This window comes from Mastomys coucha, unplaced genomic scaffold, assembly GCF_008632895.1.
Source record: "Mastomys coucha isolate ucsf_1 unplaced genomic scaffold, UCSF_Mcou_1 pScaffold22, whole genome shotgun sequence".
Lineage (NCBI taxonomy): Eukaryota > Metazoa > Chordata > Mammalia > Rodentia > Muridae > Mastomys > Mastomys coucha.
The window spans coordinates 116,778,691-116,789,257 of NW_022196905.1; the positions used below are offsets into that span (position 1 = coordinate 116,778,691).

At 48.1% G+C, this 10,567-nt stretch overlaps 1 protein-coding gene across 2 annotated transcripts; it reads right to left on the bottom strand.

The window, feature by feature from the left end:
- Positions 1–179: 179 nt before the first annotated feature.
- Morn3 (MORN repeat containing 3) lies at positions 180–9,981 on the bottom strand. 2 transcript variants are annotated; one of them, XM_031342309.1, is made up of 6 exons: positions 9,587–9,699; positions 7,338–7,407; positions 3,887–4,044; positions 2,202–2,361; positions 646–830; positions 180–462 (listed from the first exon to the last, which is right to left on the bottom strand). In XM_031342309.1, the coding sequence occupies exons 2-6, from the start codon at positions 7,351–7,353 to the stop codon at positions 385–387; spliced, it is 597 nt and encodes a 198-aa protein (XP_031198169.1). In that variant the 5' UTR covers positions 7,354–7,407; positions 9,587–9,699; the 3' UTR covers positions 180–384. The 2 variants fall into 2 exon arrangements, with proteins under 2 accessions (XP_031198169.1, XP_031198168.1); XM_031342308.1 differs by lacking the exon at positions 7,338–7,407 and having other exon boundaries at positions 9,587–9,981.
- Between the last annotated feature and the right edge of the window lie 586 nt (positions 9,982–10,567).

Here is a 10,567-nt window from a genome sequence, read left to right on the forward strand (position 1 = left end):
CCAACTCCCTCGCCATAAAGCTCCACAGCCACCCCAGGACAAGGTCCCACAAACAACTGTCAGTACACCAAGGGTCCACAGCCGCCTCGGACATCCTTTACAAGGGACAAAACCACCTGGGGCGGCTCAGTGCCCACCCCAGGAAGCTAAAAATGCAACTGAGGCAAACTAGGCAGGACTGGGATGCACTGGGTCTTCTAAGAACACGTGTTTCAAAGAGGAGTAGCCAAGAAAGAAAAGCTGGACTATAGGAGGCAGGAAATTTGCCCTCTCTGGTCCTGCCCAGAGCCTGTTAGTGATACCAGAAGATCAGCATTGTTCAGGGACGAGGAGAGGCTTCGGCTTCACAAGAGATGGCAGACAGCTGTGTCTTCTCACGTGACCTCACTCCCCTTCTTCCTCAGTCTTCATCAGTTTATCCAACGCTTCCTTCAGCACACCATCTGGATCTAGAATCTCCACCTGGAGGGAAGCATGGGGGAGGGGACTGGTTGGTTGGTATAAGCAGCATGGAAGGCCCCCAGGCTGCCTCTGCTAGAGATGCTCGAAAACAAAACCTTTCCTCATCTATAGCCCTTTGACATGTAGGGTTACGGATGCTGGTTTCTGTCTCTCTGGTTCCAGGGCCCCAGGAGGACTACCCACCTTAGGAATGGGGAACTGGGTGGGTTCAGGGGCCTCATCACGGCCAAAGTCGATCATGGTGCCACACTTGGCCACGTTGTCCACCCAGAAGCCTTCAAACAGCTGACCATGGTCCAGGTGGAAGAAACGTCCATGCCCGTTCTTCATACCTCTCTCCCAGCTGCCCTCATACCGGTTCCCGTTCTCTAGACAGGAAAGCATGGATGCTAGGCACAGGGTAGCAGCTAGGACACAGGCTGGGCCTCACTGGTCCCAGCAGCTGACCAGTGTGTGCTAGCTCTCTGAGAGCCATTAAGCACACAGCAGGAGGTGCAGTGTCCATAAACATCATCAATATCACTTAACACACCTTTGATCCTAGCACTCAGAAGGCAGAGGTAAGTGGATCTCTAAGTTCAAGCCCATCTCTATCTACCAAGAGAGTTCCAGGGCTACACAGAGAAAACCAGTGGAGAGGAGAGGGGAGGGGAAGGAGGGAAGAGAGAGAAAGAAAGAGATTTGATTTTATTTTGTGATGCTGGGGCCAGAACTTGGCGCATGCTCACTATCAGCACTTCCTCAGCCTCTGCGTTACAAATCTAGTTCCGGTTTGAGGTGTAAGTTTTTGTTGTTCTTTTGTTACTTTGTTTTGTTTTGCTCTGCAGGGCAAGAAACTTGGAGCTTGCTAGGCAGCTGCTCCACACCCCCAGGACTTGGCCTGAAACTCTTGTCTGTAAACCAAGAATTCGGAGCTCCACCTGCCTCTGCTTCCCAAAGCTATGATTAAAGCTATGCAAGTTTTATTTTCTGAGACAGCATTTTGCCCTCTGGCTAGCACAGGCTGGGCTCTAAGTCAAAGCAAATGCTGCTGATCCCAGATATTAGGGACCCTGCTCACCTCCCGTTTTTATTTATTTATTTATTTGTGTGTGTGTGTGTGTGTTAAATGCAGGCACTTGTATGCCATGGTGCATGTATAACGCACATGTAGGGGTGAGAGGACAATCAGTTCTCTCCTCCAGGATCAAACTCAGGTGGTCAGGCCTGTGTGCAGGCGATGTTACCCACTGAGACAACTCACAGGCCCTCTCACTAAAATAATAATAATAATAACAACAACAACAACAACAATAGCCATTTGTTAACCACAAGGAAACTGAAGCAAATTATCTGGGGTCCCAGAGCTAGTACCTGCTCACACCAGGATCTGAATCTATGCACTCTTGCCCAGAGACCAGGCCATGAGAAGTTCCTCGGAACATTTGCTCTGCTTACCAAGAACTCACTAAACCCAGCTTATGCATAGTGGAGGCTCACTGAAGGCAGACTCCTAGCTGAGTATAGGGACTACAAGACAGGCACACAGACTGACCGTCTGCCCTCCCAGCTGATCCAGGGCCTCAGCTTATTTGGATCTCGCTGAAAGTCAGAATCTCACTCTCTCAGGGATAACAATACTGGTATTTACGGGACAGGTATTACTGCTGGTAGGGGCAGCGAGTCTGGGACGAGAGCTTTCCGGGACGGGGCGGGGCCAGGAAGCATTGGGGCGTGGTTTCACGGGGCGGGGCACTCACTCAGCCGCAACATGCCCTCCCCTTCAGGCTTGTCGTTCTGCCACTGGCCCTCGTAGATGTCGCCGTTGTTGTAGTACATGCGTCCCCACCCGCTGCGCTGGTTGCTACACCACTCACCCTCATAATACTCCTTGGGTCCGAAAAACTGGATCCCATAGCCCTGAAAGCAGGAAGGTGTCCCACTGTTTGCCAAGTCTCACACCTGAGTCTCCTTGTGCCGGCTTTCCGAGCAGAGGTCAAAGAATACTAGCTGCATGGTGCTCATTTCGTGCACCGCCTTCATACCGCCCGCATAATTTCACTCCTCTGGTCCCTTTATCTCTGGCTCCACTTCCATACAGCCACCAGAAGGATATTTTATACCCCGTAGGATCACCCACCCAACTCTGATTACATCCAGTCTCTACTCAGCTGGCTACTTAGAAACATAAATGTTACATTTGGAGACCAACGGCAGGAAATCAGAGACTATTGGAGATCCCGCTCAAAATGGCTGGGTTAAGTAGCATTAAGTCTGTACCTCAAAATCCCAAGGCCACTTTTCACTACACTCTTTGTCTCCCCGAGGGCAAATAAGACCTGCTATTTGATATCTTTGTTATTTCTTCCTACCATTTCATGTCTATCAGGCTAGCTCCTTGGATTATAATGCTCCTGCTCTGTATTTTCTAGGTTAGATTACATGATCTCTCAACCACAGGGAAACCACTTTTAACTCTCTATTAAAGGCAAATCATTTGTTTGAGGCTCAGTCTTCACACCCCCTGGAGCAAAGAACATGAAATCTGGGGCTCTGCAGCTGGCTAACTGTATCACCAACCCCAGGCTAGTTGCTTCACCTCCCTGAACATGTCCTTAGCGAAACGGAAGACCAATGATGACAAAGCTTTTACAAGAATATAAGAGCTCAAATACCATGTATAGTAACTGTTTGATAGCAACACTTATCAGACTCGATGGCTTATAGCAAGGATCAATACACTTTTTTTTTTTTGTCTTTTTTAATATGTCTACAGTAGAATGAATATTTGTGGAATTTCTTCTGACTAGCTTCTCCCCCTCTTCTTCCTCTCTTGTCCTTGTTCCCTGTTTTCAGTCAGGGTCTCTATGTAGCCCAGGCTAACCTGAAACTCACTCTCCTCCTGCCTCCACCTTCAGGATGCTGAGATCACAGCTCTGTACCTCCACACCCTGCTTCCTAGCCTCCCCCATCTGACTCGGGCCAGCAGGAGGAGGAAGAGGATCCTCAGAATGGGGTAGTAGGAGAAGAAAGCCAGGAAAGAAGGGGGAAGAGGGTGGAGGAGAGCTTGCCTGCTGACTCCTTGGAAGTTTTTTAAAGGGTTCCTCCCTAGGGCCCCTACTATTCTTGCTTCCTGTTTTCTTGGTTTTGAAAAGCACTACAGTTCCTCCCTCCACCTCTTCCTTCTCCCACCCAGCAAACCACTGCCTCTAGGTCCAACTCCCACCTTTGCCCTCTGATCGTGCTCTCTCTCTCTCTCTCTCTCTCTCTCTCTCTCTCTCTCACACACACACACACACACACACACACACACCACACACACACACACACATTCTCTCTCTCATTCTCCACCCCCCCACACACATACACACAGACACACACACCCTGAGCCTGGCTCTTACCCTCACCTACAAATACAAATAAGGCATGCTGGGAAACCACTCACCGATTTCTTATCGCCTTTCCACCAGCCTGAATACACTCTCCTGAGCTTTCCGGTCTCTGGGTCTGGATGACTGAGGGTGCCATAACCATCTCGCTTCCCAAACTTCCAGTCCCCTTCATAGATAGCGCCACTCTTCTTCCAGACCTGTGTTCCTTTCCCTGGTGACACACGGATGGGCCAACACTGCAGACTGCTGGCTGCCACCCTGCAGCTGGAAGCCACATGCCAGGCCAGACCTCAGGGACATTTGCCCTGAACAGTTTCTTCAGAATAGGGTCTGTGCCTCATCTTTAGACTGGAAGCATACAGAAGACATGTTCCATGTCTAAAAGCAGTGATTCTCCTGCCCACTGTTTAACTGCCAGATTGATTATGGCAAACCTCAAGTAGAATTGAGGCTGAAGCAGGAGGATTCCAGTCCAGCCTGGGCAATGTCTAGAGACTCTGTCTTAAAAAGAAAGTAAAAAGCTGGGTAGTAGTGGCACATGCCTTTAATCCCAGCACTTGGGAGGCAGAGGCAGGCGGATTTCTGAGTTTGAGGCCAGCCTGGACTACAGAGTGAGTTCCAGGACAGCCAGGGTGATCCAGAAAAACCCTGTTTCGAAAAACCAAAAAAAAAAAAAAAAAAAAAAAAAAAAAAAAAAAAAAAAAAAAAAAAGAAAGAAAAAGAAAAAGAAAGAAAGAAAGAAAGAGACTAGAATGATGGATGTCAGCAGCTGGGAGGGGAGAAAAAGGGAGATATTGGCCAAAAAGACTATCATAGCCTAACACTTTAGAGGACTGATGTACAGCATTGTGATTGTAGTTGATAACTAAGTAAGTCGGGGTGGGAGAGATGGCTCATAGGGAAAATCTCTAGTCTTGCAAGCTGGTATTTGAGTTTGCTCTCTGGCACCCACAGTGGGAGGAAAGCACTTACTTCCGAAAGTTCCTCGCTTACCATCTACATACATGCTGTGGTGATGTTCGTGCTCACAGGTACCCGTCATACATGCCTACACTTAGACCATACTGAGGCTCAAACCAAGGCCTTGAGCATGCGGGGGAAGCATTTTACCAACTCACAGCTACATCCCTGTGTTATGGGTTTATAAGACAGGATCATGTCCTATGTCCTATGTCCCAGGCTGTCCTCGAACTCATGATCCTCCCACCTATGCTTATTTTTTGTTGTTGTTGTTTTGGTTTAGTTTGGTTTGGCTTGGTTTTTTGGGACAGGGTTTCTCTGTGTAGCCCTGGCTGTCCTGGAACTCACTCTGTAGACCAGGCTGGCTTCGAACTCAGAAATCCACCTGCCTCTGCCTCTCAAGTGCTGGGACTAAAGGCGTGCGCCACCACTGCCCGGCGTCCACCTGTGCTTCTTAAGGGCTAGCTATGTGCTGTCATTCTTGGCCATCAGTTTGACTTCAATGAATGAATCCAAGGAATGAATGAATGAATAAGTCACCATGACAGCAAGCATCAGTAAGCATCCATATATCAAGTCTGCATATAGAATTCCTCAGCTCCCCTGTTGACTCATTGTTTCTGTCTCTCCTTTTTATTCGCTAAACAAACTTAAATCAAGAGCTGCTGGCAGGCCCCAGAGGTAGCATAGCAAGGAAGAGTGTTCTTGCTTTTCAGTCAGGGTCTCTGAAGGGTGATCAGCCACCAGAGCAACGAAAACCAGGTGCCTCCCAGCAGGGGTAGGGACATGAAGAAAAATATCCTCAGATTACTTACAGCCCTCTGAAATTTTCTTTTTTAGTATGAAGAAAACTCTTATCAGTGTCAGGCATCACCTACTGTCCCTCCCTGGCATTTTCACTGCCATCTTATGGCTACAAACTCCAGACTTCAAACCCCAAGGAATAAACTCAGGGCTGAGCCAATCAGAATCTTTTCCTTGGATTTTTTTTTTTTGTTTGTTTGTTTTTTTGGTTTTTTGAGGCAGGGTTTCTCTGTATAGCCCTGGCTGTCCTGGAACTCACTCTGTAGACCAAGCTGGCCTTGAACTCAGAAATCTGCCTGCCTCTGCCTCCCAAGCGCTGGGATTAAAGGCATGTGCCACCACTGCTGGGCTCTTATGTACAAATTTTTATCATACTGTGGATCAAATAAGTAAATCTAAAAGAAGACAGTACAGCAGGGTGGGCAAGCCATGAAGAGCAAGTCACTAAGCAGCACTCCCTCATGGCCTTTGTATCAGCTCCTGCCTCGAGATTCCTGCCTTGAACTCCTGCCCTGACTTTCTTTAATGATGGATCTTGAAGTGACAGTGTAAGCCAATATAAACCCTTTCCTCTCCAAGTTGCTTTTGGCCACGGTGTTTATCACAACAATAGAAACTTGAAACATAAGTAAGATAGCCACTGAGCAATATTTCTAGCTCTTTTTTTTTTTAAAGATTTATTTATTTGATGTATATGAATACACTGTGGCTGTACAAATAGTTGTGAGCCTTCATGTGGTTGTTGGGAATTGAATTTAGGACCTCTGCTCACTCTGGTCAACCCTGTCCACTCTGGTCTGCTCACTTAGGCCCAAAGATTTATTTATTAGTATAAACACGTACACTGTTGCTGTCTTCAGACGCACCAGAAGAGGGCGTCAGATCTCATTACTGGTGGTTGTGAGCCACCATGTGGTTGCTGGGACTTGAACTCGGGACCTTCGGAAGAAGAGTCAATGCTCTTAGCCACTGAGCCATCTCACCAGCCCTATTTCTAGCTCTTATATTTTAAATTTTATTTATAAAAGAATGTTTGTTTTTAAACATTTATTTTTATGTGTCTGTGTGAATATGCCATGTGAATGTAGTACCTAGAGAGGCCAAAAGAGGGCGTTATAACCCCCTCCTGAAGCTGAAGCTCCAGGTGACTGTGAGCCACTGGATGTGGGTGCTGGGAACTGAATTCAGGTTCTCAGCTCTTTTTTTTTTTTAAAGATTTATTTATTATATATAAGTACACTGTAGCTGTCTTTAGACACTCCAGAAGAGGGCATCAGATCTCATTATGGATGGTTGTGAGCCACCATGTGGTTCCTGGGATTTGAACTCATGACCTTCAGAAGAGTAGTCAGCACTCTTAACCACTGAGCCATCTCTCCAGCCCCCAGGTTCTCAGCTTTTTTGTTTGTTTTTTGTTTTTGAGACATGGTGACTCTGTATACAGCAGGCTAGAGAAAAACATGCCATGTAAATCAGGCTGGCCTCCATCTCAGAGATCTACGTACCTCTGCCTCCTGAGTGCTGGGCTAAAAGGTGTGTACCACCAAGACTGGAGAGCAATATTTGCTCTTAACAGCTGAACTATCTCTCCAGCCCAACCCTTGGGTTTTTAAATCTAGAGCAGGTAGGGCTTCAGGCTTATCTCATTTGCCTAATAATATTTGAAATATTGTGAAATAAGATGTTCACATTGGGAGATAAAAATTTGATCTAGTCTATCCCTGACAAGGGCAGACTCACCCTTCATCCAGCACATGCTTAGCACGAACAGTGCTGCTAGCCTGTCCCCTTCTTTTCAACAATGTTTGTCCTGCAACAAAGGGAGACAGAGTTTGGGGAGCGGTGGCTCAGTGGTTAAGAGCACTGACTGGCTTTGCGGAGGACCTGGGTTCTGTCCCCTGCATGCAGAAATGGCAGCTCACAATCACCTGTAACCCCCGCTCCAGTGGCATCTGACATCCTCTTCTGATCTCCATAGGTACCAGGCACTCACATGGTACAGATACGTACATACATCAAGGCAAAACACTCATGCCCATAAAATAAAATAGATCTTAAAAAGAACAAGGCTCCGCCGGGCAGTGGTGGTGCAGCCCCCAGAGCTACAGGAAAGAAATGCCTGTTGGTTAAGATGCCCAGTGTGGCAGGGCGGTGGTGGCGCCTTTAATCCCAGCACTTGGGAGGCAGAGGCAGGCGGATTTCTGAGTTCGAGGCCAGCCTGGTCTACAGAGTGAGTTCCAGGACAGCCAGGGCTACACAGAGAAACTCTGCCTCAAAAAACTAGAAAAAAAAAAAAAAAAGGACAAGGCTCACCAAGGTCCTTGAGGCACAATATATTTATTAGATTTTTAGCTCTACAGACGAGTGTCCTCGTTCTCTCTCTCTCTCTCTCTCTCTCTCTCTCTCTCTCTCTCTCTCTCTCTCTCTTTGTTTTTGCAACAGGGTCTCATTATGCAGACACAGCTGTACTGGAACTTGCCAGGTAGACCATGCTGGCCTTGAACTCACTGAGATCGATCGTCCTACCTCTGCTCTGGAGTATTGGAACTAAAGGTATGAGCCATCACAGCTGGCTACTTCCTTCTGCCCTTCTGTCCTTTCTCTCTTTTTTTAAATTTTATTTTGTTTTGAGATAAGGTCTCATGTAGCTGAAGCTGGCCTTAAACTCACTATGCAGCTGAAGCTGGCCTTGAACTCCGGATCTTCCTACAGACTGTCTTCCAAGCACTTGGGAACCACAGGAATGCACCGTCACAGCTGGCTTCCACAATCCATCCCAACTTGCTTTGTGAAGGGGTGGGGGTAAGGGGGGGGGTGTCAGCCCAGCCTTGATCTTCCTACCTCAGCCTCCTGAGCCAATAACTGGGATTATAGGTGTGTATAATCAAACCACACCTACTTCTGCCCCACCTCCTCTCCCATTGCTCATTGCTCCAGCTACCCTGATTTCTAGTCTGTCCCTCAATCAAGTTACACTGACCTCCCTAATTCTAATTCTACTGTTTAAGGTCTAAATTTTAGATGAAATGCCCCTCAGCCCAGCCCTTTTTTACCCAGCTCAAACATCACCCTGCTCCTGCCTTCCCTTTGCTCCCTCCCCTCCCCTCTCTGATGCCCTCTATACCCTAATACCACCTCTTGAGTAGTTACTTTTTTCCCAGTTGCCTCATTTGGGAAATGTGATGGTAGTGTATCTCGCAGATTCTCTGCGAGCACCCTTGCTCTCTGAGCCATCTTGCTGCTCCCCCGGTCTTAACTTTTTATAAAGAGACATTGTTGCAACTTAGATGAGAAAACTGATAGAAGAGGGATTCTAACAATGCAGGCTCTCGAGGATTCTAGTGACCATAACCCAGGAAGGCAGGAGAACATGGTGGTTAAGTCTGGAATTGCAAGACTAGAGTTTTTAAATAAGAGTCATGCCATTCCCCGCCCCCACCCCTCCCCCACCACCAGGGTTTGCATTGTATTGCCAGAACCCATTCGCCCCCTGCTGGTTAAGACTTGAGTCCAGGCTTACTGGAGTTATGGTCACTTAGTTACTTCTAGGGGTTGGACAGGTCTATCCTGTGTACTGAGGCCCAGACCTTGTGCCCCATCATCTGCAGAGCATCAGGGCTGCATCTGAAGCCTACAATGCCTACTGCACGTCATTTTCTTAACGTGTTGACCTTTTCACCCGGACAGTTCCAGGCTCAGCCACCCTGTCAGAAGACAGTGTGACCGCTTCTGATGACCCCTATCCATATATTTTTTTTTTGTCCCTAGACTCTTGCTCGGCTGAAGTCAGTGCTGAATTGGGCTTCAGAGTCATAGCATGGAGAAGCCCCGCTGCTGGTCCTTGTCAATATCTACCCACTAAGGGGGGTTGGGAACAAGATCGCTTATGGTGTTAATGGACTCAGTACGGTGCTTTTTGTTTTGTTTTGCATTACCCACCCACTCTGAGCCCATACTGGCCCCTAATCCCCGGAGGATCTCCTGCTTACCGTGTTTCAAGTTGCCCTTCCATTCCCCCACATAGTGATCTCCGTTCACTGCAAACACTTGGTGTCTCAGTCCGTTCTTCTGGGCTTTCCGGTCCCACCCTTTCCACAGTGGCTCTGATTTTCTTGGACACTTGGTGACTGGCATGCTGGCTCCGTCTGTGGTGTTGTGAGGTGCTGGCAGGAGGTAGGGACATCAGGAGCTCAGTGAATCCCATGTATCCTTGGGATACTGATACTTCCTGGGGAGGTGCCTGCCTGAGCTCCAGTAGGGCAGGTCATGTGTGTTCTGTGTCCCCAGGGCAGGTGAACAGCCCTCAGTGGGGATCCCTCTGTGCTGGACTGACCCAGGACAGTGCCTTCCTTCCCTTTCATTCTCCTGGGATCCATTTATAGGAAATGTGATGGCATAATTCCTTTGGAACCCAGGGAGACCAATAGGAACCCAGGGTTTGTGATGACATTGGGGAGATGCTGCCCCTGGGAAAAAATGATGCTCACAAATGACTTAGTGACTAGAAGGACCAACCAGAACCAGCTTTGGTAGAAGAGACAAGAAGTAAGAAGGGTCAGATGGTAGAACGTGCTGGGACCACTCCAGGGGCATCAGAGCTGCCTTCTGTACAAACTATAGAAACATCCCTGGTCCAGCACATGCACCGTTAGCCCTCGCCCTATGTGCCTGGTAGATGCGACAGATGAAGCTCAAGGGTTGCCTTTCAGCAGGGGAGATGCCACAAATCAGAGACTGATTTCATGGTGGCTAACTGTCCCAGTCTAACTATACAGTGAGACCTTGTCTCAAAACAAACATAGTAGGAAAGTCCTTAGCTCACTGGTCAGCCTTCCACGTTTGAGTGCTATGACTCTCCTGGGAGAGCCATAGACTCAAGAGAGAAACAGTGGGTGGCCCAGGGCCTCCTCCCCATGTCTGGGAGCCTCCACCTGTGTTCCTCACATCGTAGACAGAATCCCCAGAAGGGA